Below are 27,636 nucleotides of genomic sequence, written 5' to 3' on the forward strand. Positions count from 1 at the left end.
GTCCACCAATCCTGCGAAGAAAGGCTGGCCTCTCGTCTGCCGTCGCCTTATCTAAGTGGAGAGGCGCACACGACTGGGAAATCGAGACCACCTCGCAGGCAGTCAAGACAAGACGAGACAAGTGGAGAGGGGTTTTCGTTGGCGCTCTGTTTGTATGCCCATGGCTCTAGGGTCATGTACGCTTTCTTGGGATTACAGATACTTTTGCTTCCTACGGATACCACGAATAGATGTTGATAGCGGAACTTCGACATCCTGAGAAAGGTGCGTCCAAACCCATGGAACAGCTCGCGGGCAGCTCCGACGCCGACTGCTAGGACGTGTGGTCCATGCTTATGGAGGAGACAATGCTGCAAACTCAACTGATCAGACTCGGTCGATGAGCAAATTCTTCGAGTACCCTACTGTTGATGAAGAGGCCATTGCCAAAATCGCAGAATGGCAAGATGCAGGTGGAAAGTGCTGTGGGAAGAGATGTGGAGGCAGTTCTGTGCGCTTTTTCGCGCATGCTGCAACAAGCGCAGCAGCGCCGGTTCAATACCCGTTTTTTCATCGGTCTCGACTCTTTGCCCGTCCAGCCGCAGTGTCTGCGCAGCAAGCGCCGAGGCCCCAAAGGACCATTGTCGCGTTCAAACTGGAGCCCGCCGAAGTATGCGAAGAGGGCATGCTGACCGTAAAGCGAAGACCAGCTACGGAGTACTATTCTTACCTCAACTCACCTTACCTTGGGCCCGGGTGCCGCAGCGAGTGAGACATTGTCGCGGGACACATTCAGTAGAGGCGAACGACTCAAGGCTCAACGCTACTTGTCTTTACCACCTTAGCTCCTAGCTTCCTAGCCAGCTCCGAATCACCCCCACCAGATGAGCGAATCGGTTACATCTTGGACGCGGATTAGCGTCATTCTAATCAGCGTTGGCAGTTCTGCGATCGGCCACGGCTGACCGCCGTATCTCTCTGTCGGTACGGAGTACGGATACCTACTAGAGACACGTATACATGGCGCTGGAAAGGGACCGAGGAACGCAGACAACAAACGATAAACGACAAGCGACGACGCCAATGCCAATGCCAATGCCTGACAGCATCTTGGTCCGCCACGGACGTGGGAAGCAAAGGATACGGCCAGCCTCGACTGATGCCCCTGTGCTCTCGTTGAGTGCGCCGCCAATCTGTTCACCCACCCGACCTCCTCACATCCTCTCACCTGTCGCCCTCCAGCCGACAGGATCAGGATTGGCCAGCCAAGAAAAGCTGGTGATGCACACCACCAAGTCCCTGACGGCACACCCTCGCCCAGTCCCTTGTCACTCCGTCCCACACCCCCCGACTCTCGAGTCTTCCCCTACTCCCAAGGGCCCGAATCCCCCATTCATCCCTAGTGTGCAAAGGGACCTTCACCAGGTATCCTTGACTGCCCCCCAACTTGGCCCATCCCGGCCCAGCCTATCCCATCGCCCATCTCATCCTAGAGCCACTAGGAGGGCGGCGGTATGCTCACCAGAGACCTGCCTCTATCTGCGTCTACTCGGCGGTGCAGCTTATTACTTCCACCCACTCCTCCGCGGTATCTAGACCAGGCTCCGTTCCGTGTTCTCCTTCCACCACATTCGACATCTGTTCACCTTTTCTACTTCGCCATCCAGTCGGTCCAGAGGTTGAGGTTCACAAGATTCGGAAGCGTTTCTCGTTCGCTTATACCGTGGCCGAGACGGTTATACCGAGTACACTCGCCTTCATCACCGCTTCCATTCACACCCGGATCCGGCCCGCTTCATGTCGCACCGTTCGTCCCTTCGCAATCGCAAAGTTCATGCATCAGACGCAACAACAAACGCTACAATACCCTCACCAACCTCCCTAGCAATATTGTGCTGCTCCTCGATCAACCGATAAGTTGCGCTGCTTCAGCCTCGGAATAACCGCCAACATCTTCGCTATTGGAACAGTTAGCCGAGCCGATTCCTTGCACGAAATTCGACCCGCCCGCTACGTCACGTCTCGACCTTCGACGACGCATCCTTTTCCTCGCTCGTCGTGCCCTCCGCGGAGGTCGACGGGCGTGGATTGCTCCAGTCCACCATGAGCCTCTATACTGAGCCGCCCGAGCTGCGCACTTCCTCGCAGGACAAGCCTTCGCTATTGGTTTGTTGGTGGATAACGTCATTCTGCACTGTTATCATCCTACTGCGGGTTGCCGGCCGCTTTATTCGAACCGAAAAACTATTCCAAGAGGACAAAGTCGCAGCACTCGCCCTGATCCCTCTATGGCTCCGCATGGTTTGCGTGCATTTTGTCTTGCTCTACGGGACTAATAATGCCGAATTTGACGGCATCACATTATCCGCGGAAGTCGAGCGTAGGAAGGAAATCGCAAGTGGTCTCGTGCTTGCCAGCCGCATCTTCTACGCAGCAACGTATGTCACGGAACCCCCTCCATGAACTCCTTTTTTTTTCTTTGCGCCTTGCGCCCGCAGCATTCTATGCAGCAATTTCATCACTGCATCCAGTGGGACGGTAGGATGGCTTGCTAACGCTTTGTCTGTGCAGACTGTGGATTCTCAAGAACACTATTTTAGAGTTCTTCAAGCGTCTGACTGGCGTCACTTGGGCACGTTCCTACGAACAGACGCTCGTTTTCATCAGATGCACCTTGGTCGCAACCTTCATCGCCATCATCATTAGCGATTTGGCGGAATGTCGACCTTTCAACCACTACTGGCAGGTCACCCCTGACCCGGGCGGTCAATGTCGCCAAGGTTTCGCTCACCTCCTCACCATGGCGACATGCAACATCATCACCGACTTATTACTGGTCTTCTTCCCAATTCCCATCATTCTGCGAAGTCAGATGAATGTGAAGAGAAAGATTCAGCTCACACTACTGTTCTCGCTCAGCCTGGCCGTCGTCGGTGTTACTATCTATCGTGTCCCTCACGTCATGAGGGCACATGGCAAACAGCAACTGCGTTCTGTGCTAGCATCTGTTGAGCTCCTCTTCGCAACAACGGCCGCAAATGCTCTGGTCTTGGGCTCATTTGTTCGTGATCGCGGCCTGAAGAAACAAAAGTTCAAATACGGATCCGTGGCAGAAGACTCAATAGACCGCAGAGGCTCCGATTCGCGCCGTCCCACTCTTCATCGTCACTGGGGAAGTGATGAGGATCTCGTCCGAGATGTCGGCCTTGGTGTCGATCCTGACCTACGAGAACGCGACGAGGAACGAGATGAGTTCGACAACGAACAACAACGATACACTCCCGCGCCGATGGCCAGGCCGTTCGGCGAAGAGCTGAGACAGTGGCAATTCCCCCAGCGGCAAAGAAGCAACGCCGAGCGCAGTGACGCTTCTCTCTTACCCCACGACCTCTCTTCCTCGAGGAGTAACTCGACCACGACACCGCGCAGGGTCTCCTTTTTCGATGTCGGGGGTTTGCTATCAGAGGATCAGGTTGGAGTCAGCCAGACGTTCCGCAGGGACAGCATCGTCTCAAGCGTGGATCCTATGGCATCTAGCGTTCATGGCGTCCCATCGCCCACTTTGCCCGCTGGATCAAATGGAATGCGTCGCGGATCTACCGCACTCTTGCAAGATCTTGGGGGACTTCTGGGACCCACGAAACCGTCGCGACAAAGATCCAGGACCGGCACCGAATTGCAACCGATTCCTCAATCGCAACACGATGACCATCCGTCTTACAACCCTCGCCCCGGCGAACCAACACTTATTGATCCTGGTGGCTTACTGAAGTAGTTTGGACACAACCACGCAGAAGCCACGCTGTGACACAACACACAACCATTTAATCACAACATATCACGACTACGAAACCACGACTATATTTTATGAGACAGTATATGTATATGTATATTGACGATCTCAGCGACATTGCTGGGGACCCTTTTTGGACATGAGGAGTTATTAGAGGTTTAGAGCCTTTGACCGGCGTTTCTGTAGGTCAATGAGGGACCGGATACGACCATTTTTACGTTTTGGAATTTTAAAGGGAAGAACTACTTACGACCAAAGGGAAATGGGCGTTGGAGGAGACCCCCGGAGCGGCCCTCACGATGATATCTGAAAGCCGTCATTTTTTGCTTCACTGTTTATCGTTATATATACCCCCGGCGCAAATAGCCGTCATGTTTTGTTACCCCGAACAACTTGTTCCAATATCATCACCATATACAAACGACGAATGACTTTTTTTTTTCCACATCTAGAATTGGTTGCTGCCCTACTAATCTTTGTCCCTGCCGGCTTTGCTTTTCCGCATCCGCAACAACGCGTGAAGGCCCGGTCCCGGAAGACCTTTCCATGATGCCTGGTCCTTGCACAACGTTTGTTTTCGCATCTTGGCCGACGACCCTGTTCCCTACCACCAGAAATCCAACGACTGACTCTGTTGCAACTGCCCGCTGCCAGCAAAATCCCTTCTTCAAATTACCCCTGAGGTGGTGCGGGTGGACGTGGTGTACCTACTGTAGTGTGGTAATAGTTCTTTCCTTTATTTTACCCTCTCCTTTTAGAGTTTCCTTGGCCTTTTACGTTTTTTCTTCCTCATTAGCCTTTGTCCTTTGTCCTTTATCCTTTTTCTTTTTCTTTTTAGTTCCTGTAATCTTATGGGGTGAGTCGTCCCGAGTCCGACGAATTAAGAAATGTGCATTCAACTTTGTTACTAGGAAGGTATGCCTATTTGGCTATCTATATTGCGTTTCTCATGACTCAACGGAGGCCGCTTGACGCCGGACGCCTGACTCTGCCCCTTACCACTTCATCCCTACCCGAGAATCCGAATACGCCGCTGGTGCTCGGGACAGGAAGCATAATTACTTGTATTTCGAGCAGTTTTTCTGGCAAGGAGCTTGCTGGTGTGTGAGTGTAGAATGCTTAGTCTAGCATACCTTTCGTAAGTAGATAAGGAGGAGAAGGGGGTCTTGGGGCTGAGATCGTTTTTGATATATACTAAACGCACATGGCACATGTTGAAGAAAGACAGGAGACGGTAGGTAATATAACCTCGTTGGGTGTTCAACCCGTGTCATGACCTCTCTTTCTTTTGTGGTGGGAGTTGCTTTATGCTATGCACGGTAGAAATAGGGGACTTGGTGTTACCTGGGCTATGGTCGATTCTTTGATAAATAGGAGAACCCACCCGGTGGCAATGAATAGAAAGATGGAGGAGACTGTGGTGCTTGAAGTGTTCATCCCTTGTGTTCGTCTCTCTCGAACCCCCCCTCTTTCTTTTCATCATAGTGGGATCCCGGGGCTCTGAGATCCTTGATCCCTTGGGGTATTGGGTTTTTCCCATGATGGTAGAGAATTTTCCATTTCTCTTCGTCACCGCAGAAGGTTCTTCAATCCTTCATGAGATGAAGATGCATCAAAGTAGTATCCAAGAAGAAGGGATTGTCATGATGATATATGGAGGCGATGGTTCTGCTTGGGTACAGGAAGAGGCAAAGGGAGTATCCCGTACGCGTTCTAGCTGATTGAGTGTTCAAAGACGATTCAACTGAGAGAGGTCAATTGGAATAAGGGAAATTTTTCGATGCCATGTGTAGCCTGAGATCTCCGTTGCTGAAGAATGTTTGGAAGGAGAAGTGGAGTGTAACTTCCATTAACGGGTGACTAAGAGAGGTGCAATATTGAGGAATTGGGCCTTTAAAGTAAGATGAAAATAGAGGCTTGTATATCACTATAACATTGCGTGCTTGCCGTCTTTGCAAGAACTCGGGCAGACTTTATAAAATGCAGGTCATTAGTTTTCACTCCAGTTGGTCAAAAAGACGTGAAGCCACAGGAGCAAAATGGTTGAAAAAAATAAGTTATTTATGTTGTCCATCTAGAGGAAGCCCTCCATCTCTTTTTTTAGGTTGTCGTACACAAAACAGCAGACCGTAGCCGTACCCTCAACGCCAGACTCAAGAGTGATGCAAAGAGTATACTGAGAACTCCCTTTTCCCCCCCGTCTACCGGGGCGTCAAGTCATCCTGCTGAGAAGGTGAGTCCTCAATCCCAGCGCCCACGTTGACCCTTCTTCTCCCGGTTTTCCCTTCTTTCTCAATTCTTGCCTTCCCCGCCGCAAGCCTTTTAACTGCCACAGGCAAGACCCCCCTTCTTTTACACGCACAATCTGTAACTGGCGTAACGACCCGCCGTCTCCGAGGTACGGATAATCTTGACGACGTGCCCACGCTTGAGACCGAGATACTTTGCGACGGGGTCCTTTTGCAGGATGCGCGGCAGCTGCGTCTCCTTGAGACGGTAGCGCTTGAGGAGGGCAATCTTCTCCTCGCGGCTGAGGAGGATGTGCTTGGGCACGAGCTCGTGCTGGGTGATGTTGACGAGCAGGTCGTCCTCGAGGAAGCACTCGACCTTGGCGAACGACTCGATGGTGACGAGCATCTTGCGGGCCGCCGGGGAGAGGGGCACGTGGGTGACCATGATGCCGGACGAGTACTTGTTGCTGATGAGGTGGTGGATGAATTTCTTGATTTCCTTGATGCCGAACGTCGTGTCGGCGAGGAACTCGACCCAGAGGGTGCCGCAGTCGGGTGTCGGGCTCGGGTTGTTGGGCGTCGCGGGGGGTGTGAATTTGCGGATCATGTCGGCGGAGGGGTTGGCGGAGAACTGGAGCTTGCCGCGGCTGGGGTGGTTTATCGTGTTAGTACTGAGGCTTTGGTGGATCAGAGGTGAACGTACTTGACGCTGCCGTCGGCGCTGGTGTACTCCATCTTGAAGCGGTCGAGAGAGATTGTGAGTTCGTCCTCGGCGAGTTCATAGCCCTGCGATCCGTCATCAGCACAGATGTTGCCAAACAGCGAAATGCATCGTCCGTCAGAGGACGAAGAGCATCCATTCGAACGCTCTTCCTTCTCGATGGAACATCATGGGTTCCGTACGCGGTCCGCAGCCATTTCGTGGGCTGTCCTCCATGCTCTCCACAACCTGGTAACCTCCTTGTTGACGTCCTTCTGGTCCGACATCTTCGCGATGCTGCGTCGTTATTAAATCTCCCGTCGAATTCGTGGTCAAGATTAGTATCGTATCGTGATCGCCGAGGAAAGGTAATTGATCGAGATGAGGGCGTTGGAGGTGGATTGGTTCTTGTCGCGACGAAAAGTTCGAGAACCTCGAAAAAGATTGGCGTCGCAAAACGGGGTTCAGCCAAAAAGTTCTGGCGGCGGACTCAGCCTTGCAGTCCAGAGCAAAAGTTTGAGTGGGGCCTTTGACCGCGGTTGCTTAATCCTGGTTCGGTCCCGGACAGCGGGCAGTTCTTCTGGAATAACTCCGGAGAGGATAATCCGAGACAGCCCGGAATATTCTAGTTGGAGTCCACTTGGAGATGAAGTACGTACTCCTTGATTGACAGACCCGCAGCAGCGTTGACCAGGTGGCAGGTGCACGCTCCAGCCAGCTCCAGCCACGGGCCTTTCAAGGGTCCAGAGTCACAGTGCACGCACGTGCCACATTCAAGTCGAACCCCACAATCGAGTCCAGGATAGCAGGTGGCCTTACCTTCTCCAGAAGGTACCTGCCACGGAACCCAAAAGAGTGAATTTCAACAAAAATTGGGGGATCCTTTTGACGAAAAGTTCACCCTTTCGCGTGGTTAATTCCGATTCCACTTCTCCATCCTCCATCCTCCACATCACCAAACCGACTTTGCTGTCCACTCCCACTACGGCAGTGTGCGCAATCGCCAGCTTTGTCTAATTGATCACCCTTTGCATCAATTAACAAGCTTCTTCCCCCCGTCACAATGGCCGACACCAAGCAGGCACCTGCTGCTGCTCCTGCGGCGGCAGAGACCAAGACCGAGACCAAGGCTCGTCCCACCATGCCCGACGAGGCCGATTACCAGAAGAAGCTCAAGGTTGCCGAGAAGGAGCATAAGGAGGCCCTCGACCAGCTGGTAAGTTTCATCTCCAATTCCATTAGCGACTTGCTTCTCGAATTCCTTTCCTGGCTGGGAGAATCGCGGTCGAGCCCCGGATATCTGAAAATGACACATTGCCATTGGATCACGAATGGCTCACACAATTACTTCTCCAGAGCGCTATCAAGGCCAAGATCGAGATCGCTATGCCCAACAAGAACAAGGAGCAGCAATCCCCGACCCAGAAGCGTCGCGCCGAGCTCATTGCTCAGGCCAACGAGATCCGCCAGAAGCAGGGCGCCGGCAAGAACGCCCGCACCTCCAAGCTCGACCAGATCAAGCGACTCGACGAGCAGATGCGCTCCCGCATCAACGAGCAGAAGACCGCCCGCTCCAAGGTCAACTTTAAGAGCGTCGAGGAGGTCGACCGCCAGATCGAGAAGCTTGACTCCGAGGTCAACTCTGGCCGCATGAAGATTGTCGATGAGAAGAAGGCTCTTGCCGAGATCTCTTCGCTTCGCAAGCTTAAGAAGAACTTCTCCCAGTTTGACGACTCCCAGAAGTCCATTGACGACCTGAAGGCCAAGATTAAGGAGATCAAGGACTCGATGGAAGACCCCGAGGCCAAGGCCATGTCTGAGCAGTACAACAAGATTCAGGCCGAGCTGGACGCCATCAAAGCCGAGGGCGACGAGGCCTACAAGAGCTTGTCCACCCTTCGCGACGAGCGCACCAGACTGCACAACCTCCAAAACGAGAAGTACGCCGCCCTCAAGACCATCAAGGATGAGTACTGGCAGCAGCGCAAGGCGGCCCAGGCCCACGAGCGCGAGGCTCGCGAGAAGGCCCGTGAGAGAAGGAAGAACGAGGCCGAGCGTTACCAGAAGGAGCGCAAGAAGGCCGATGCCGAGAAGTTCCTCGCCGACGCCAGCGACCCCGCCTACCTCGAGGAGATCCGCCGCGCCAACAGCCTCCTCCAGTTCCTCGACCCCACCCACAAGGTCGAGAAGGCTCCTCTCCAGGCTGCTAGCGGCCTCACCGCTCAAGCTTCGCGTACTGTTGACGACTCAGGTATTAAGGGCATGAAGGTCGTTTCCAAGAAGGACCGCGACGATGACTTCTTCCCTGCCGTCAAGAAGGGAAAGAAGGGCAAGAAGGGTGGTGCCTCCGAGGACAAGGCCGGCAAGTACAACTGCCCGCCCTCCGTTGTCGAGGACTGCGCCTTCATGGGTATCGATCCCCCCATGGCCGCTTCCGACGTCCCCGCTGTCGCCGAGAAGGTCAAGGCCAAGCTCGACCACTGGAAGAGCGACCAGGAGGCCCAGACCCAGCGTGTAAGTTCTTCCTGTGCAATCTTTCACTGTTATTCTCATCGATTTGTCATACTGACCCGACTCCCAGAACATTGAGAAGGCGAAGAAGCAGCTCGAGAAGCTCGAGGCCGATGAGGCCAACGGTGTCAGCAACGGCGACTCGGTCGAGGAGGTCACCAAGGACCTCAAGGAGACCTCCGTTGAGGAGAAGGCATAGTCTTCTCACTGACTCCGTCTACAACTTTTGCCTGACTGAACCCCACCGACTTCCAAGTCCGATACATCTGCCTGACGTTCTGTCGCCGATGTCATCGACTGGGGGAACGTAAACGCTCTCACCTCTCAGCCTCTCTGCCTCTCTGCCTCTCTGCCTCTTTTTCCCCCCCACTCAACCCGACACACGCATACGACACCCCCCTTCTCACAAAAAGCACACTTGGCATTTCAAAAAATAGGAAACAAAGGAAGTTCCTTCGGATTCAAAATGGGGTGGGGAATGCAAAACCTTTTTATAAACTCTCTGGCCTTGTTTTGCGTCTTCCTAGCCAAAAATTTGTCCCTCGAGGCAAAAGTGGCTTTCTTGTACTTAGCAGCTTCCTCCACCCTGTAACCGTTTGTAGTTCCAGCCACACACTTGAAAAATGAGAGGTTAAAGAGGAAAAAGCTCTTCTTCGATTTGTAAAAAAAAAACCTAAAAAAAAAAAACCAACCTGCGACTGGAAACGTCCCTAATCGTTGACGGGGCATGTTGCGTGACTATCGGAAAGAGCCATCCAACAGTACCTTAAGCAGCCTCAAAAATCATGGGATCTGTCCAGCTGTCCACCGTAATCCCACCCAGTAGGTCCATCCCCCCTATCAACAAGATAGACCATCAACGCTCATTGGTCCATTGCCTTGGGCCGTCCTTGTCGGGCAGGTGTGCTTGTGCAGCAGGCAAAGCCATGTCGTGCCGGGCATGTCCAGGACAATCCAGCCATGACGCGATGTCCTAGAATGATTCCGGGGAAACTTGAGCAAACAAGTCGTCGAGGGTATCATGGCACAAGACAAGCACGTGTGTAGCCTCGGCAGTAACGCTTCGGGTCCCATGTTAGCAGTCTCATGATGTTGTTTGCGTGCAGAATGACTATTAGCCGGCCCTCTTGCTTCACCCCACTTTCCTTCACCACGGATCTGGACAGCACGAAGTTGGATAATACGTGAGACAATATTTATATGGTTTATGGATTATTGCTATAGCGGCCACTGGTACGAGGGCTGTTGATCCTTTAGGGAATTCCTTCCGCAACATCCAATAAGAGGAAAACAAATAGTATCCGGCCTACGCCGTCGCAAATGCAAACAATGCCTTTCTTCCGTGATCCGTACTCCGGTGCCTACCCTCCCAAAGCAAATGGAATAGGATGAAACCAAATAAAGGATACAAATGTACGAGACTCAATCACAAATTTCGGGTCATCTGAACATAATGAAGGAAAAATACGCAAAAAACGGGGGTCTCCAAGGCCACCGCTACGCTTTGCAATGCATATATGCCTGCTTATTCCGCGTCAATACACCAAAAAGCCCGCTAATGCAGTTCGTGGGTCTCATCAAAATAACATCATAAGAAAATTGCAAAAGACGCCGTAATTCGTACCAAGTGATATTCGAACTTCGGGAGCTCCTAGCTCTGGATGGTGTTTTTCGTCAATGTCGGCTTTCATGGCTGACCCCATCCATAGTAAGGACCCGCAGGCGGAGGTGCGGTTCGTCCATATCCAGGTGGTGGTCCTCCAGGGTGTCCGGGGTGTCCGGGGTGTCCCATAGACGGTCCCATAGGCGGCATACCTGGTGGCAATGGCCTTCTTTCTCTTTCCCTCAAGGCCGGCGTTCTCCCGCCCATTCTACTAGGCATCGGCATCGGTGGCATGTCCATAGGTGGGGACGAGGGTCTTCTTCCAAACGGATCTCTGTCATGACTGCTAGGCGCAGCAATGGCTGGAGGCCCGCCTGAAGGAGGTCCGCCTCCTCCGATTCTTCTTCCAGATCTATTCTTGGACCCGCCACTGAGGGCGCTCAATGGAGGATCCTTAACGAAAGGGTCATCATCTGGAGGGACGTTCAGCTCGACCAGACTGAAGAAATACTCGAGGACTTCGGGATATCGCTGGACACTGGATTGCCAATCTTCGTCAATGCCATGCTTCAATGCGGCCTGCGCCTGGGCAAGCTCGCTGGGATGAGGCGGGGCGTGATAGTAATGGTATGCGGTGGCGTTGATGCGTTCAAGGTTAGAGGCGTGAGCTGTCTTTCGGCGCTCGGTGAGGAGACGGAAATATTCCAGGATATAGTCTTGCGCGTGAGCCCGAACCCAGCTTCTGTGTATGTAGTTAGCATGAGAAGTCTTCCGTAGGCAAACATGAAATGTCAGGCTTACCGAATGTCGGTGTATATGGACTGCATCATGCGCTGCTCAGCCTGTTTAATGGCAACATCAAGTCCCTTGGCCTCGCAGTCGCAAGCTGCAGAAGCAGGAGCGTGACATATAGCACAGTCCGGGTCCATCCTGGTGGTAGTCTTGCGCACACGCGGAGTGCGTGGAGTGCGCGGCCTGTATTCTCTGTGGGAATATGGATACATCTTAGCGAAGGGATCACCAGATGGGACACTAGGGGTCTGTCTCTAGCGGAGGGGGAGAGAAGGTGAAGATGAGAGGATATTGTACAAGGAGGTCAAGATGGGTCATCTATTACTAGTACAAATGTCATTATTCCTCTCGAGACCCTGAGATTGGGTCTCATGGAGAGAATTTGGAGAGTATGGGGTTGGGGATGAGGCTCGGCAGACAGGCAGAGAGAGTGGAAGAAGAGAGGAGCGAAGGAAAAGCGGTGATGGACTAACCTGACTTAAGAGATTATTAAGAGGGGGTGGATGGTTGCAGCCCGGCAGAGCGTCGGTTGTAGGGTGAGAGAGAGAATATCCGTAAGGTAGATGGGAATAAACAAAACTAGGACGAATAAAGCGAGTTGCTCCCGTGTGTTGGTGCTATGTATCCTGCAGCATCGAAGCATGAAACAATAAGACAAGCAAGCAAGCAAGAAAGCAGCAGGCTAAGGTAGGCTTGCTACGTTTCCTGCAACAACAGAGAAGGCCGAATCGATAGCAACGAAGTCGTAGTCGTAGCAAACAAACGGCGGGCTCTCATTCAACGAGAAGCAGAAGCAGAAGCAGAAGATGCGGAGGAGACGTGGGGAGAGAGATAGCTTGATCCACGAGGACGCAGTTAGATGAAGAGAGGATCGAATGGGAAGGGGGGTTTGACTGCAGCGCGAGTGTCGTGGCTCGAATGCCAGCAGCTTCCAATATGCAAGTCTTGGGGGTCCGACGATGGCCCAATGAAGGGGGCGCCAAGCGAGAGAGGTCGTCTGCCCGACCAAGTCTCAATGAGCTCCAATGAGGGACCAGTAAGAGGCCGGCTTTCTTTTGAGGTATCCGTGGACAAGGTAGGTCTGCTGAAGGAGACGTGTAGAGAAGGGATGGATGGTGGAAGACGAGAGAATATTGTTGAAAATTGCAGTCAGTCGGCAGACGAGAGGAGAGAGAGAGAGTACGACAAGAAGCAAGTCGATGAGTGGAGGGGCAGATTATGTGTGTGCGTTGTCGCCGCCCCTCGTTTGTCCTTCCGGTGCCGTTCCCGCCTTTAGCTTTGGGCTTCAAGGCGGTCAAGGGCCAGGGGAGGGGGGGGGGGGGGGGGGGGGGGAGAAAACGGGCGAGGACAGGCCGCAAGGAGGAGAGCTGCAGCCAAAAGAAGTCGCGGGGCGGTTTGCAGTGAAGCGGGGGTACTTGACAGTACGGGAGGTTGGGTGAACCCATCAGGTACATGACCTTACGGAGTACTACCTGGGTCTACAAGCAAGACAGCGCCGATGGTCCAACGGGAGACACCGAAGAGGAAAGAAAGCGGAGAGGGGCAGGAGACGTCGGGCGGGTCAGCGTTTGTAGGCCGAGACGACCGGCGGGGTGGGGTGGCTGGACTGTGACTGCCCCGTCTTCCCAGACCTGGACCCCAGACACCAGAGCACCTTCCACAGGTTCTCGTCAATGGAAGTGGCCCAACTTTGGAGACACCACGCCAGCAACACCATCCATCTCATTGAGGGAAAGCACGATGCACAAGGGACGAACCAGTCCACACTACTGCGTGCCTTAGACAGGAAGGAGGGGGGCAAGTCACTAGGTATTGTAACTGATCAGCTGGGAACCACTTGGTTCCGTCTGATGCAACGTCCGAATGTGTGCTTCCAGAACGCCAACGAACGCGCCTACCTTACCTTACGGAAGATCAAGCCCAACTCGGGCCACCTTAACTTACCTAACCTAGGTGCTCTCGGCACCATACCTATTGGCATCTCTCTATCGACTATACATCCACAACCAGCCCCTTCCAGCAAGACGCTCTTGATTTCGACGATGGGCGCTGGTTTTCTGATGGCCCTACAATGCATTGGGTCAAGGGATCAGGCTGGTTGGCTCACCGCATCTTGCCCTACCTTATGCAGCTCGCGTGTCGATTAGAGCCAGCTGCATGCGCGCAAAACATAACCGAAAAATTCCTTTCTGTCAGATTATGGATTCGAAAAGAAGCTGTGGCAAGTCGCCATTGGTAAGCTGCACTACCATACATAATACCATGCCTCTGTCTGAGTCGGTCGAATTTGCCTCACAAGCTCACAGTGGCCCCTCAGGGAGCCGCATCTCAAAGTCGGGAGATGGAGGAGTGACGTTGAAGAGGCTGAAAAGACAAGCGAGGTCCCGTTGCCCTTTTCAGTCTTCTGATCTTCCCCAACCAACTCAAGGGGAGCTTACGAGGCAGTGCGCGGCGCCGGATATCATGTCAGCCCCAGTTTGTTTCCCGATGATTTGGGCACTGGCCCGTTTGACAACGCCGCTCGGTCGCTGATCCTAGTCTCACAACGGTTGCTCCCGCCCCTGCCAGATTATGTAACCCATCTTCTTATCTTATCGTAACAGCTACGGATAAGGGAAGGCACCCTAGATGGGATGGAAGCCATCCAAAATTTCGAGCTTGTCTCATCCCACCGAGTCACAGGCACCCGGCGACGACCATAACGACGGCGACAACGACCGGCATCATCTGGTGCCGAACGAGAAACGAAACATGGCGACAAGATGTTCGGGCGGACATGCGGTGTTGCTCCCGTTTCTGTACCCTTCGTTATTTCTTTCCAAGAGTACCGCTGCACCTCGTCTCGCTGCGAGAGCAGTCGCAAGTCGCCGCCATAGCTCCAGCCAGGTAGCCCAAGAATCGAAATCCACCAGACTTAACCCAGCTCCCGACGACTATTCCCAGCCCATCTTCGCCGACAAAGCCTCAGTAACCCTCTACGCAGGCCCTGGTGGCCACGGCTGCATCTCCTTCTTCCGCGACGCATACCTTCCCGACGGACCCCCCAATGGCGGCGATGGTGGTCATGGAGGCAACATCTACATCCAGGCTGTACACGGCGAGACCTCACTGCACAAATTAGCCAGGCGGCGATTCATTCGCGCAGGAAAGGGAAAGTCTGGTCAGGGCAGCTCCAAGGGTGGTCAGCGAGGCGACGACGTCATCATCACTGTACCAGTTGGTACTGTCGTCCGTGAGCTGAGCCGGGAGGACCCCATTGCTGAGGATGCGATAATGCAGCGCGCCATGAAGGCGCAAAGGAAGGCCGAGAAACGGGCCAAATTGGCCCGTCAGGCTGAGTTGGCGGAGCAGGCCAGGCGGGAGTTGGAGGAGGGAATTGAAGAGGAGGATGAAGAGATGGCGGCGGAAAGGGAGGCGAAGGCGAAAAAGCAGGCCGAGGATGGATTTGACGAGCCCGAAGACCCGGATCGCAACAAGTTTCTTCTGTACCCCGGCCTCTCCAAGTCGGATCTGAAGACGATATCCCTACCCAAAGCTCCTACGCGCACACGTCTCTACCACCAGCCACCTGGTCCGATCCAGCTCGACCTGTCGCGCCCGTCTCCGCAGCCCATCCTGCTCGCTGTCGGTGGCATCGGCGGGCTCGGCAACCCGCACTTTACGTCGCGCGAGTTTCCGCGGCCCATCTTCGCCACAAAGGGCGAGCGCGCCGTGACCATGGAGATTGAGCTCGAGCTCAAGCTCCTCGCCGACGTCGGGCTCGTAGGACTGCCCAACGCCGGTAAGAGTACTCTGCTACGCGCCATCACCAACTCGCGCACGCGCGTCGGCAACTGGGCCTTCACGACGCTGCAGCCAAACATCGGCACCGTCGTGCTAGACAGCTACAAGGGACGGCCCGTAATCAAGAGCTACAAGCGGTACCCGGCCGCCGACCCCGCGTACGGCGGCGGACAACCCGGCGCGGAGGAGGTCCTGGTCGAGCAGCGGACCCGGTTCACCGTCGCCGACATCCCGGGTCTCATCGAGGGAGCCCACCTAGACCGCGGCCTCGGCATTGCTTTCCTGCGCCACGTCGAACGCGCCGGCGTGCTCGCCTTCGTCGTCGACCTCTCCGCCGGCCCCGCCGTGAAAGCTCTCAAGGCTCTCTGGAACGAAGTCGGCCTCTACGCGCAGATGCGCGAGGAGGAAGAGCGCGCACGCGAGATTGACGCCCGCGTCGACTGGGACCTCAACTCGGGCACCAGCAGCGAGGCCGCTCTGCGGGGCACGCACGGCACTGGCACCATGATGGTGGCTGACGCCCCGCCGGCGCCCCGGCAGGAGTCGGGCCTGCACATCGCGGCTAAGCCGTGGTACGTGGTCGCCACCAAGGCCGACCTCCCCGAGACGCAGGACAATTTCAGGGAGCTCAAGACATACCTCGATGAGATTAAGCAAGGGACCACACCGCACCCGAGCGGGATCGAGAACGCGTGGACGGAGAATGTTACCGCTATTCCCATCAGTGCTATCAATGGCCAGGGTGTTGATCGGATTGTCCACTGGACTGTGGGATTACTCGACGAGTAAAGGAGAAGAAAGAAAACTGTATCATATGAGTTGTGTATCACCACTGTATAATGCCACTTATGAAAGAATGTGCTGTGCTCTTTCTACCTGCTTTACTTGGTCCAGTCCATGAAACCGATGCGTAACTATAGATGATCTCGGCACAATTCATGACTGATATGATCAAGACACTGGTGTCTGTGTGCCATTACTTGCATTGCCTTCGTGGGCTGAGTACGTGGCACCGACAGCCATACAAGAGAAGGTAGAGTCACCGCTCAGATTTAAACATCAGAAACTTTTTTAGGCATTCATTCGTAATGACTACTCCGTCTAGGGCGACTCTCATCGCCTCAAGGTTGCGTAGGCACTCCCATCCAACTCATTATCCAAGGTTTGCCCACGTGCTTGAAGAGCCAAAGCCATGTAAGACCTAAGAGTTACTGCTCAACCGTAAGAGGTCGACCTTCCAGACCACTTCTGCCTCCCAAGTGCACGCCCCCCACGTTCCAAGTCAACCCGAATAACCATTACAATATTACAAGGTCAATAATGATCATGCTGAGATCAGTTCCACTTCTCCTCGTCACAACTGCCTTACAACATGGCGAGAACAATCGCTCCAGCCAGAACAACAATGCTGAAGGTCGTTGTGGTTGCACTGCTACCAGGGACAACCGTTGGTGCCGTCGTTGGAACGCTGACGGTGCCATTAGTACCGGGGTGACCAGTGCCGGAACCTCCGCCGGAACCTCCTCCGGAGCCGGAGCCGGAGCTCTCAGAAGCAGAAGGTGAAGCACCGTCTGTAGCAGTGCCGGTAGCAGTGGCACTTCCACCACCGCTTCCACCTGAGCCACCATCAGTAGGCACCACAGTCGAGAGAGTGGTAGCGGTACCAGCGTCAGAGCTCTGCTGGCTTGAACCTGAACCACCGGATCCGCCTCCTGTAGCAGTAGACGTTGCAGTAGCAGATGCCGAGACTGCGCTGCTGGCCTGGGTAGACGCACTAGCAGACGCAGTGTTCGTAGAGGAGGCTGAGGCCGATGCGGATGAACTGGAGCTGACACTGTCACATGAAAGGTCGTAGAGAGGCTTGGTGGTCAAGGTCGAGCCAATAACACCGAAGCTGGGGTTGGGTGTTGTTGGAGAAGAGTCCTGGAATGTGTACCACCAGACATTTGTCTTGCCGAACATGGGGCAGCCGACGTCATTCCAGAATTTCTTTGCGTTCTCGAGAGATGGGACGGCAGCACCAACAGTCTTGCCGCTGACGGGCCAACCAGTCTCAGCGACCCAAACGGGCTTTCCACCAACAGCTCCCTGGGTGGCAGCCAAAGCTTCGGCCCAGCGGTCCTTGCTATCAGAAATGGAGTTGGGCTTGGTGTCCTCGAAGTAGGGGTAAGCGTCCATTCCAATCCAGTCGCAGGCGTCGATGACCGCCTTGTTGCTGCCATTAACCCAGGCGGTCCATGTGTCGACGTGACCGATAGGAGCACTGCTCAGGGGCGAGTTCTTGATGATCTCTCGGACTTGTTCAAAGTACTTGACGAGAGTGCTGGGTTCGGCGCCAGAGAATTCGCCATTGGCGATACCGGTAGGCGAGTGGCGGTAGAGGTCTTCGCTACCGACGGAGATACCAGCAATCAGGCCATTCAGCTGACTGCCATACTGCGAGACAGTCTTCTTCAGTGCCTCAAGCTCGTTGGCGAAAGCAGCATCACCGGCGGAGGCCCACAGACCGAGCAGAAGAGTCGTCTTTGTGGAGATGGCGGCGGGAATAGCAGAGATGATATCGTTAGTGCTTCCTCCCTGGACCATGGTGTAGAGACGAGCGGACGTGAAGGCGCCATTGGTGCCCTCGAGGCTAGCTGCGGTCTTGAACTCGGATTCGAAGTCTGACTGTGCCTTTGCTTTACCGTCGGTGAAGGTAGATCCGTAGTTGAAGCCCTGAAAGGCGCTGGCCGTGGCTGCGGCATACACAGCCGCCAAGCTCAGAGAGGCGCGCATTTTTGCAACGCTGAAGGAGGTCCTGATGTGTTACAACGGTGACGATGTGATGCGAGGTGGGCAAAATGATGAGAGTTGTGTGGAGTTCGGTTTCGGTTGAGGGTTGGCAGCAAGATCCAAATTTACAGTTGGAGCAGAGACCGGGCACTCTGGGAGGAGTACGGAGTGTTGACTACGAGTAAATATGAAAGAGGCAGGCAGGTAGGTCCAAGGTGTTCCAAAACGAGAGACGGATTGGTGAGATTGTCCCAGAGTCCCGTAGGTATAGAGAAGGATGAGGGCCAGGTAAGGTATCGTGAGTGACAGTGAAGGTAAGGAGGAAGAAGAGTGATGAAGTCCGGCCGGGCGATGAAAAGATAGAAAAGGGAAAAAGTAAGTGACGGTGTAGGGCAGAGCAGGTAAGGAGGGATTCCCCAGACAGTAGGTGCCTAGGAGGTATGCTTGATCAGATCACATCACAAGCTTGGGAAGCTGGGTGTCTTGCAGGGTTCCCTGTTCCTTGGACTTCCCCGTCTCTCCCCTTTGGAAAGCTCTCTTCCGCTCTTTGGGGTTTCCTACGCATGCTACACTCTCAACAAGAAGAACCTTGAAGGATGGCACGGGTGTAAAAGTCTGAAAGAGGCAAGTAAAGAAGCCAGTTGAGTGGTGCCACCACACCAACTTGACAGCACTAGTGTGTCTCTTCCTCATCCCCTACCTCCATCAAAACAACAACACAACTCGCATGCAGGAACGAGCCAAGGTGAGGTCACTGGTGTGGCCCGTATTCTTTACTTCGTCCACAACAACTTTAGCACCATAAGAAAGGTGCTATAAGGTATGGTCTTGCCCCTGGAACGATGGTGGCGATGAGGTCACGCCGGGTGCAGGGCAAGGCATTTGGGGCAGGCCTGGTCGAAACACCGACCCAATCACGGCTGCCATCCCATTTTACCGGCGTCCCGGGCTTCCAATTGCTCCCAACTGGAACGGCCGGGTCCCTGCTGGCTTGCCATATTAAGCTGTCCACACCCACTATTTCCTACTTCCATGCCCCTGTCGCTGTCGTCCGGCCAGGCCGTGACGCCCCTCCCCCGTATTTTCCAGCAACCACGATCATCGATGCCCCTCCCGGTGACCAACACAAACACTCCACCTGTATGCGGGACATTCCATTCAGCATTCGGGCCATCACACTGTCTGTCACTCACCACTGTTTACCGAGTTGTTTTGGTGCCGTTTGTTCGCGGGGTTATTCTGCAAAAGAATACGAGTGATACGTTTGATGTGTCAATCGTTAGTCGTCAATCCCGCCAATCTATCTATCCTCGTGTTGCAATGATCAGCAACCCTCCCACGTTGTTCTTCCCGTTCCGACGTGTTGACGCAGTGGCGCTGTGCTGTCGACCATTGCCCACAAACCGAGCAAGAGCGAAACTCGGGCATTTATGCCTTGGAAGAAAGCATACTGCTGCAGGAGACGCCGGCTGAGGAAATATTGACGACGGAAAGAAGTCTTGAGTACTGGAAGGAAAAGCCACAGAGCAGGGAAGCAGCGTGACATCTGCAGGTACCAATGCAAGCAAAGCGCCTGCTTCCCCGCCTACTATGCAGGGGCTCTGGGTAGTAGACGCCGGGGCTGATTCTGACTGCATTCCTGGACCTTAATGCTGCAAAGTCCATCACGTTTCTTTTCATTGAACATTCCGGCAAAGAAGACCCGACATTCTCCTCCCACTCTGTTCAGAAATTTCTGACATTGCAGTTCCAGTGTACGAATACCAGCATTGGCCTCGGCTTTTGTCGCATCGTTACGTCTTTGCGAGGCAAGGTTGTAAGTGCTACCTGCAAGACACAATACCTACTTCTAAGGTATGACAGAACCATTAGAATGGATTTCAATGCTCAATGCCATCGCATTTATTCTGCACTGCCCCCACTTAGCTAAATGAGATGGGCATCGCCGAATCGGAAACGGATAGCAAAGCGTTAAATGTGAGAGGCGACTGGATTTTGGCTTCTCTTGATGGACAGTTGGCAGCTCGGAGACACATCTGGCGACATCTGGCGGCTCGGTCGATAAAGTCACCGAACGTCGTCAGACGGGTAAAAGTGGGACAAGGAACTAGGCAACTTCACGTTGTCATCATAAGGTGTTGGCAGATAATTACTCGCCTTACGGATACGTTCTCAAAAGATGCCACCCAACGCTTGTCGTGGGGACGTATCGCCATGGCAGAATACAAGGCATTACTACCCGTCAGCCCACGAGGGTAAGAAGTGGAATGAAAGCATCGGCATCAGTCATAAGAAGTCAACTGACATTCTCAGGTCCATTACCTCAGACTCTAACACGGCCCCCGAGCCAACGCCAGCCGTCCGTGTGACCAAAGTGAAGCTATCGCGTACAAGCACACGTAAAGTACGCACTGGATGCATTACATGTAAGAAACGCCACATCAAATGTGACGAATCCAAACCACATTGTGGCAACTGCCTCCAAACCCGGGGTCAATGTGAAGGTTATCTCCCGGATCAGAAGAAGAACAAAAAGTCTTCGGGGCCCGCAGAGCTGTGTTGGGATTCCACCCAGGCCATCATCCCCCGTGCAGCGGCATCACCCACGGCGCAGACGAAACTGAACACCAACACGACCGACTTCCGCGATGACAACAGCATGTCCTACTTCCAGGAATTCGTCGGCCTGGTTCGAGGCCCCTGGATGAGAGCTGTCTCTACCGGCGACCTATGGGAAGTCATGCTGCCCCAGTTGTCCCGCAACAATGGCACACTCCGCTCCGCCGCCATGGCCATCGGTGCCTTGAGCGTGTGGTATCGCCAGTCCGCCCACGTCTCTCTTCATGCCATCGCCGTACCCGACCAACCCATCGCCCAAGGGGACACCCATTACTTCCAGGCTGTGGCTCACTACTGCGACTCTCTCAAGATGCAGTGCCGACGGGCCTCCGCTCAGGACGCTGTCTTCCTATCCGTCCTCCTCCTCTTCTTTGAGACTCTCAGGGGCAACAGAAAAGCCGCCCTCGACCACGTCAACCACGCCCTGTCCCTACTTCTCGCCATCGTGACAGACACAGACGCTCACCATCGTCTCGCCGATCTGGCCCCCAACCCGAAGCCCGTCATCGGCGCCGTGGCAGATGTCTTCAACCACCTAGCAAAGCAGGCCCGCACCGTCTTCAGGGGTCGTATCATCGACGGTCCGCCCCTCCCAAATCTCGCAAGGCGCCTGCGGAGTACAAAGCAGACCATGGAGACCTTCATGATGCTCCTCAACCAGACGCAGAGCGAAGCCGCCAACTCACCAGATTCGTATCCCGACTCCTTTGACACCCTCGAGCAGTTTGAGCAGATATGGCCAGCCATGCGGCGTCACCAAGCCGCCATGGGCGCCGTCATGGAGGACGTATTCAAAACCTCTGGCCTCCGCGGCGCCGACGACGACGTCACCATCAACAAGCTCCACTTTGAGCTCTTTGGGAATCCTCGGATCGTTAGCTTCTGCGAAAACTTCCACAAGTCCATGGTCAAGCTCAACACAGGCTTCCAACCCCTCTTTAACCAAATCATGCAAGTCGACGTCGGATCCCCCACCTACCTCCGCGCCATTCTCCTGCGCATCGAGTTCATGGGCGTCTACATCTTCAGCAACGCGCCGGCCTTCATAGAAGACAAGAGCGCCCGGGCTATAACGCCGCTGTACCGCGAGTACATTTCCCTCGCGCACATCGCCACGAGGGCTGCCAAGAAGGAGTTCCAGACGAACCCGGCCCACCACCTGTCGCTGCAGTGTAGCCTGAGCTGGTGTCTGCTCGTCATATCGCTCTTCTGCCGCGACCCCCTCGTGCGTGACGAGGCCATGTGGATCCTGAAGGAGTACCCGGGCCAAGACGGTATATGGAGCATCCGCGCTCTGTACGCCCTGGCCCTAAGGAATCGTCACGTCGAGCGGGTGAACGCGGTGGGCACGCCCGACGAACAGTGGCGGCGGCTCTGGCGCCGCGAGTTCGTTTTTGAGGATAGCGGCGATCGCATCGTGCTGCGGTACATGGAGAAAGACGAGGCGGCGGAGAAATGGCAGCTGGTGGAAGAGGCAGCCGATATCCCCAGAGACGGCGGGGAGGCCCAGTGGAAGCGGCAACCTCTCACGATACATAGCGGACTGCTCATCTTGGACCTGTTTAATGCCGTGGCTCAGGGTGACATGGACTCGAGATTACCAATTGGCAGGCCGTGCTGAGAGGTTGGAAGAGAGATATGTTTCTAGATGCGATTCAAGTGACGTCTCTAAATATGCTAGTTTGATACCCCCGGTAATGAAATTGAATAAAACAATAGTACATTTACACCACGCTGCCTGTTTGATGAGTATGATTTCTGCTCAAGACCTCCACATATTCTCACTTCGTTTACTTCCAACTATGAGTGTTCCCACGCCTCGCTCCCACTGTGGACCGAAACTATTGGTCCAATGCCTGACTTTGACACTGTTGCGAAATATGTTAGCAAAGCAAGATCAAGATCAAAGTCAGATCAGGTAGACCTGAGCACAAGGCAACTCACCATTTCCCAGTACACGCCCTGTTTCCTAATGAGCTCGTTGTGGCTTCCCTTCTCTACCACCCGCCCCTCGCTAAACACGAAAATCACGTCGGCGTTTTGAATCGTCGACAGCCGGTGGGCCACAGCGACGACGGTGCGGCCGTCGCGCGCCCTCTCAAAAGCCGCCTGCACAATCTTCTCCGACTCGGAGTCGAGTGCCGACGTGGCCTCGTCCAAGAGCAGGAGCTTTGGATTGCGGATAAGGGCGCGCGCGATGGCGATGCGCTGCTTCTGGCCGCCGGACATGCTCACGCCCTTTGCACCAACGTCGGTATCGTATCCTTCAGGCAGCGAGATGATAAAGTCGTGGATAAAGGCGTCGATACAGACCTCGTGGATCCTCTCGTCCGAGATGGCGGTTGGGTCGTCGATGCCGAAGAGGATGTTGTCGCGGACCGTGCCTCGGAACATGATGGGTTCTTGGGGAACCAGAGAGAGGTTCCGGCGGTAGTCGTAGACGTCTAGCTCATTGATATCGACGCCGTTGCAGAGGATCGAACCGTGGTTGCGGTTTAGGTCGTAGAAGCGTTCCAACAGCGAAATGATTGTCGTCTTACCGCATCCCGAGGGTCCAACAAAGGCTGCATATTGACCTTTCTCAATCGTCAAGTTCAAGCCCTCGAAAACGACGACATCGCGCGTAGGGTACTTGAAATGGACATCCTGCAGTTCGATCCGCACGCCACCCTCCGACTCGGCAATGTCTTCAACCCCCCTCGTCGCACTCTGACCGACGTCTGCCGACTCCCGGACGTCAAGAATTCGATCTGCGGCTGCGGCTGCCTGCGCAGCGCTGGGTGCCACAGCCAACGTTTGACTCGCCGCCTCGGCGCCCTGGATGATGGCCATGAAACAGACGAAGAATGACTCCATGGAGTATTCGCCAGTAGCAAGGAGCCTGCCACCGTAGTAGAACACCAACGCCTGGCAACCGAGACTCACACTGTCGGCAAATCCATACAACGCAGCTGTCCACTGTGCTTTACGGCGGGCCTCGAGTATGTGACCGTTGAGGAGCTTCTCGTACCTTGCGTTGATGGTGGACTCCATACCGAGGGAAGAGACCGTCCTGATTGCTCCAATGGCTTCGGTGGCAAACTGCGAGCTCTCTCCGAAAACAGCCATGTTCATCTTGTCGAACTGGACCTCGTGCCTGTACTTCCAGAGACCTGCGCCCAACATGATAGGCATGGTGATGAACATGGCAACCAGACCGAGCTTCCAGCCAAAGATGAGAGCAATAATGACGCATCCGAGAACGGTAAAGACACCAGAGAGTAACATGGCCAGGTTCAGCCCGAGGAGTTCCTCCAGCAGCTTCGCGTCGCCCGAGACTCTGGCGCTCAGGGCGCCGTGGGAATTCTTATCCTGGTCGAAAAAGCTAATCTTCTGGTGAAGCATGTCGGTCAGATATTGCCTCTTGTACTCGGCGCTGACAAAGTACTGCAGCCGCAGGCCTACCCAGCCCTGGGCGACGTACGCGAGACCGACGCCCCCGGCGAGGGCGAGCCACATCAGACCCCAAAAGCTCGCCTGCCTCCTCAGCTCGTCGCCAGACAGTAAAAAGACGGCAATGACTTTGGAAAACAGCCATGCTTGTATCGGCGTGCCGGCCGCGGTCGCCATGCAAGATAAGATGACGGCAGCATACGACGTCCACTTTGCGCGCCTCTCAAAGAGAAGTTTGCCAAAGCTACGGACTAGGCCTCGAGGCTCGTGAGATGAATCGCCCTCGGCAGTGTCGGTAAAGGCAGCACTCCTGAAGTGTTCATGACCATTGACCTTCTCCTCTGTTTCCGAATCTAGCCCAGAGGTGGATGCCTCGGACAATGACTTTCCGGGTGTTGACAAGTTCAATGCTTGAGCCCTGACGAGGGAGCTGTAGACGCTGGATGGGTCGCTCAGGAGGCTTTGATGTGTTCCTTGCTCGACCGCCTGGCCCTTCTGTAATACCACGATGTTGTCGGCTTTCTTGATTGTTGAAAGCCGATGGGCGATGGTGATGGTAGTTCGACCCTGCGTCACTCTGTCGAGTGCTGCCTGCACTATTTTTTCGCTCTTGGCATCGATAGCACTGGTCGCTTCGTCGAGGATGATGATGCGCGGCTTCTTGATGATACTTCTGGCAATGGCAAGGCGTTGTTTTTGACCACCTGAAAGCTTCGCTCCGCCGTCACCAACTCGCGTATCATAGCCCTGTTAAAAAAGTCCAAAGTCAGTCCAGATGTTCACCAGCGCAATCAACCGAAGGGGAGAGACAGCAGCGATGGACTCACATCAGGTAGTCGGCTGATAAACTCGTGGGCGTATGATTCCTGGCATGCGTCACGAACAAGCTCCCGCTTCACCGTCTCAGGCTCCTTCTCCCACTCGGTACCAATGAGACCGTTTGCGACGTTACTGAAAATGGTGTTGTTGAATAGGAAAGGCTCCTGCTGGACCAGACCAACTTGCGATCTCCACCACTTGAGGTCAAGATCTTCCAGGTTCACGCCGCCAACGGTAATTGAGCCGGACAAGTCGGGCCGAATGAGCGATTTGGATTCATCGGTGACGCTCTCAACCCTCTCAGCTCCCGGCTTCTCGGACGCCGAGTCCTCAACGACTCGGGGCAAGGCGTGCTGCTCCCTCAAACTATACCACCGCTCCAGCAAGCCGACGATGGTGCTCTTGCCTGATCCAGATGGGCCGACGAGGGCGATGTTTTGACCTGGCTGGATGCGGAAACTCAGTGAGTTGAGAACTTTGACGCCGGCTCGGCTGGGATATTCAAATGTCACGTCCTCGAAGACAATGTCCTCTGCATCTATTTCCGGCTTCAGAGTGCCAGTAGGCGGCAAAGGAGCGTCAATAACCGTGAAGAGCTCACAGGCCGCGACCATGGCCTTGCTGACAGCGATTACCGGCGTTGAAATTCTCTCCAATGAAGTCAGAATCATCATAACTGACATGAGCACCACAACGACCACGCCGGCATCGCTGAGGGCGCCGGCGATGTATCTCTGAGTGCCATACCAGAAAGCTAGGCCGAAGGCGCCGAATACACCGAAGAACTGAATTCATGTTAGCTCTCGCTTACGGTTTGGGAACTTATCTGAACAGGGGAGGACGTACGATGAGGCCGAATTGAATTGCGACAACTGGAGCAGTTTTCTGAGCCCGCCTCCTGGCTTCGTGCACCCATTCCTCGTAGCGAGAAATGATGTGCTTCTGAGCACCACAGGCCATAACCAACCGCACTCCTCCGAGAGCCTCGCTGGCGATGGCGGTACCCTGAGCATCAGCTTCGGTTGTTGCGGTCTCACCCTTAACAATTACCGGCAAGCAGAAGGACAAAACCAGGAGAATGTACAGGATCAGCGAGGAAGTGACCAAGGTGAGATCCCAGCTCCAAATAAAGGCAATGACCAGGGCGGCCCAGATCGTGCCGTTGAACTGCAAGAATGTCCCCAGACGATCAGAGATGCCGATTTGCAAGGTGGCAGATGTGCCCGTGATAGCCGTCGCGGCGGCGCCGGGAGGCATCGAGTCAATGACGTGGATCGACTGGTCAAACAGCGAGCGGAGGTAGTGCAGGCGAATAGCGGATGAGAGCCGGATGCCAATCATGCGGAAGCAGAACTTGTTGATGGCGTTGAGGAACCATCGGCCGAGGAAGAGAGCCGTGATGTACAGAGCCTGGCGGTTCAGGAGGCTCTCAAACTGTGCCGTGGTAACGGTCGAGCCGTTGGCAAAGTAGCCCGTGAACTGACCGACGAGCTGGCCAAAGATGATGTTCATCAGCGGCAGCGTCACGCCCGCCGCGATGGACGCAAACGCCGCAATCACGTAGACGAAGAAGTCCCATTTTGTCGCGTAGGTGAAGACCCTGAGATAATCCGCAAACTTTGGCTTTCGCACTGGAGCCTGTGTACCCGTCGTCGAGGTGATCTCGTCGGTTCGGACTGGAATCTTCGCCATTGTTTGGCACCACCCTTCGTAGGTGTTGTCGTCGTGCCTCTTGAGCTTGATCTTCTGTTACGGCGTATAGATGTCGATGTCGTGCGAAGAGGCTTTCCGTCCTAGATTAGTGCCCCTTTTTTCTTCCGTGTTAGTCTGACAGTTTCCTTCCAGACTTTGACAGGAGAAGGAAATTCAAGGTTACTTTTGGGGGTGTGAGAAATCCGTCCATCCGGATGCTTTCCTGCTTGCTTCATTTCATTCTGATCACTTATTTTGTCCCACTGATGTTTTGACGTCAGAAGGTCTGACCTCGTGCTTCAAGGAGACGGACGTCCTTTTCTCTGGGTTCTTGGGCCTCTTCTTTTGCCCTATCTCGTTTTCCCTCTGAACGGCAATGTGCATGCAGCAAATCGAAACGAGGCACTGCTGTCGATAGGCCGTGTAAGTGGAGGTCCGAGAATTAAAACGAGCTGAGAGCTACCATGATGAGATTGTTTCTTTCGCGACGGCGAGACCGAAATGAAAAACCATAAAAAGTTCTGATGACGAGTTGAAGTGAAATTCTGAGTCTTCCATAGACCCGGGACTTGATGAAGGTCCGATGCGACTTCCCCCTTCCATTTCTGTACCTCTTCCAACAGTTCGTCTCTGGGAAGCTCTTCCCACGCTTGAAGCTGTCTCAGACAGAACACTTGACAGATATGCAAACTACTGCAAGGGCCTCACGAACCACCGTTTTTTTTTGGAAGGCGAAAGAGCCGTGCGCTCGGGAACCCGGGTTCGATCTAAGAAATAATCGGCGAGCTTGGACCAATCACAGTAGTCTCCTCATACCCGACTCTCCGTAGACATCTTTCAAGTAACAGTATGGTAAGCAGTTCAAAGCAAAGATTTATGCATCGGTGGAACATCCTCGGGGCTCGGAGTT

The 27,636-nt window shown here is 54.4% G+C and overlaps 11 protein-coding genes across 11 annotated transcripts; 7 read left to right on the forward strand and 4 right to left on the reverse strand.

The window, feature by feature from the left end:
- The first annotated feature begins 915 nt into the window (after window positions 1–915).
- On the forward strand, window positions 916–1,828 carry BDP55DRAFT_211567 (uncharacterized protein). The gene has a single exon (XM_060566001.1). It carries the CDS (start codon window positions 1,000–1,002, stop codon window positions 1,573–1,575), a length of 576 nt encoding a protein of 191 aa, XP_060435675.1. The 5' UTR covers window positions 916–999; the 3' UTR covers window positions 1,576–1,828.
- A 254-nt stretch (window positions 1,829–2,082) lies between these two features.
- BDP55DRAFT_689919 (uncharacterized protein) lies at window positions 2,083–3,754 on the forward strand (the record flags this gene model as incomplete). Its single annotated transcript, XM_060576795.1, has 2 exons — window positions 2,083–2,417; window positions 2,551–3,754. 2 exons carry the CDS (start codon window positions 2,083–2,085, stop codon window positions 3,752–3,754), a joined length of 1,539 nt encoding a protein of 512 aa, XP_060435676.1.
- Window positions 3,755–4,243: 489 nt separating this feature from the next.
- Window positions 4,244–4,893, forward strand: BDP55DRAFT_211564 (uncharacterized protein). The gene has a single exon (XM_060566000.1). The coding sequence runs from the start codon at window positions 4,319–4,321 to the stop codon at window positions 4,742–4,744; it is 426 nt and encodes a 141-aa protein (XP_060435677.1). The 5' UTR covers window positions 4,244–4,318; the 3' UTR covers window positions 4,745–4,893.
- A 1,231-nt stretch (window positions 4,894–6,124) lies between these two features.
- BDP55DRAFT_541151 (RNA polymerase Rpb5 domain-containing protein) lies at window positions 6,125–6,990 on the reverse strand (the record flags this gene model as incomplete). The annotated part of the gene is made up of 3 exons (XM_060568189.1): window positions 6,125–6,650; window positions 6,707–6,789; window positions 6,907–6,990. The coding sequence occupies 3 exons, from the start codon at window positions 6,988–6,990 to the stop codon at window positions 6,125–6,127; spliced, it is 693 nt and encodes a 230-aa protein (XP_060435678.1).
- A 776-nt stretch (window positions 6,991–7,766) lies between these two features.
- Window positions 7,767–9,413, forward strand: BDP55DRAFT_541426 (nuclear segregation protein; the record flags this gene model as incomplete). Its single annotated transcript, XM_060568216.1, has 3 exons — window positions 7,767–7,919; window positions 8,060–9,217; window positions 9,285–9,413. 3 exons carry the CDS (start codon window positions 7,767–7,769, stop codon window positions 9,411–9,413), a joined length of 1,440 nt encoding a protein of 479 aa, XP_060435679.1.
- Window positions 9,414–10,901: 1,488 nt separating this feature from the next.
- BDP55DRAFT_540416 (uncharacterized protein) lies at window positions 10,902–11,746 on the reverse strand (the record flags this gene model as incomplete). Its single annotated transcript, XM_060568120.1, has 2 exons — window positions 10,902–11,559; window positions 11,619–11,746. The coding sequence occupies 2 exons, from the start codon at window positions 11,744–11,746 to the stop codon at window positions 10,902–10,904; spliced, it is 786 nt and encodes a 261-aa protein (XP_060435680.1).
- A 1,536-nt stretch (window positions 11,747–13,282) lies between these two features.
- On the forward strand, window positions 13,283–13,756 carry BDP55DRAFT_626596 (uncharacterized protein; the record flags this gene model as incomplete). The annotated part of the gene is made up of 1 exon (XM_060571653.1): window positions 13,283–13,756. One exon carries the CDS (start codon window positions 13,283–13,285, stop codon window positions 13,754–13,756), a length of 474 nt encoding a protein of 157 aa, XP_060435681.1.
- A 604-nt stretch (window positions 13,757–14,360) lies between these two features.
- BDP55DRAFT_689923 (obg family GTPase CgtA) lies at window positions 14,361–16,181 on the forward strand (the record flags this gene model as incomplete). The annotated part of the gene is made up of 1 exon (XM_060576796.1): window positions 14,361–16,181. One exon carries the CDS (start codon window positions 14,361–14,363, stop codon window positions 16,179–16,181), a length of 1,821 nt encoding a protein of 606 aa, XP_060435682.1.
- A 576-nt stretch (window positions 16,182–16,757) lies between these two features.
- BDP55DRAFT_541204 (glucan 1,3-beta-glucosidase) lies at window positions 16,758–18,167 on the reverse strand (the record flags this gene model as incomplete). Its single annotated transcript, XM_060568195.1, has 2 exons — window positions 16,758–16,915; window positions 17,090–18,167. The coding sequence occupies 2 exons, from the start codon at window positions 18,165–18,167 to the stop codon at window positions 16,758–16,760; spliced, it is 1,236 nt and encodes a 411-aa protein (XP_060435683.1).
- A 2,021-nt stretch (window positions 18,168–20,188) lies between these two features.
- On the forward strand, window positions 20,189–22,651 carry BDP55DRAFT_211705 (uncharacterized protein). The gene is made up of 2 exons (XM_060566003.1): window positions 20,189–20,419; window positions 20,492–22,651. The coding sequence occupies exons 1-2, from the start codon at window positions 20,344–20,346 to the stop codon at window positions 22,402–22,404; spliced, it is 1,989 nt and encodes a 662-aa protein (XP_060435684.1). The 5' UTR covers window positions 20,189–20,343; the 3' UTR covers window positions 22,405–22,651.
- BDP55DRAFT_211699 (ABC transporter) lies at window positions 22,515–27,046 on the reverse strand. The gene is made up of 5 exons (XM_060566002.1): window positions 26,911–27,046; window positions 25,881–26,841; window positions 25,043–25,819; window positions 22,728–24,962; window positions 22,515–22,651 (listed from the first exon to the last, which is right to left on the reverse strand). The coding sequence occupies exons 2-5, from the start codon at window positions 26,724–26,726 to the stop codon at window positions 22,625–22,627; spliced, it is 3,885 nt and encodes a 1,294-aa protein (XP_060435685.1). The 5' UTR covers window positions 26,727–26,841; window positions 26,911–27,046; the 3' UTR covers window positions 22,515–22,624.
- Between the last annotated feature and the right edge of the window lie 590 nt (window positions 27,047–27,636).

This window comes from Colletotrichum godetiae (assembly GCF_030913485.1).
Source record: "Colletotrichum godetiae strain CBS 193.32 chromosome Unknown BDP55scaffold_3, whole genome shotgun sequence".
Lineage (NCBI taxonomy): Eukaryota > Fungi > Ascomycota > Sordariomycetes > Glomerellales > Glomerellaceae > Colletotrichum > Colletotrichum godetiae.

Bases quoted from the DNA above. Each gene is read 5' to 3' on its own strand.
- BDP55DRAFT_211564 (XM_060566000.1), top strand. From the start codon at position 4,319: ATGATGCCTGGTCCTTGCACAACGTTTGTTTTCGCATCTTGGCCGACG.
- BDP55DRAFT_211705 (XM_060566003.1), top strand. From the start codon at position 20,344: ATGCCACCCAACGCTTGTCGTGGGGACGTATCGCCATGGCAGAATACA. The intron at 20,420-20,491 runs GTAAGAAGTGGA...CCATTACCTCAG, and splicing joins CTACCCGTCAGCCCACGAGG to ACTCTAACACGGCCCCCGAG.
- BDP55DRAFT_211699 (XM_060566002.1), bottom strand. From the start codon at position 26,726: ATGGCGAAGATTCCAGTCCGAACCGACGAGATCACCTCGACGACGGGT. The intron at 25,820-25,880 runs GTACGTCCTCCC...ACATGAATTCAG, and splicing joins CAATTCAATTCGGCCTCATC to TTCTTCGGTGTATTCGGCGC. The intron at 24,963-25,042 runs GTGAGTCCATCG...CTTTTTTAACAG, and splicing joins TTATCAGCCGACTACCTGAT to GGCTATGATACGCGAGTTGG.
- BDP55DRAFT_211567 (XM_060566001.1), top strand. From the start codon at position 1,000: ATGGCGCTGGAAAGGGACCGAGGAACGCAGACAACAAACGATAAACGA.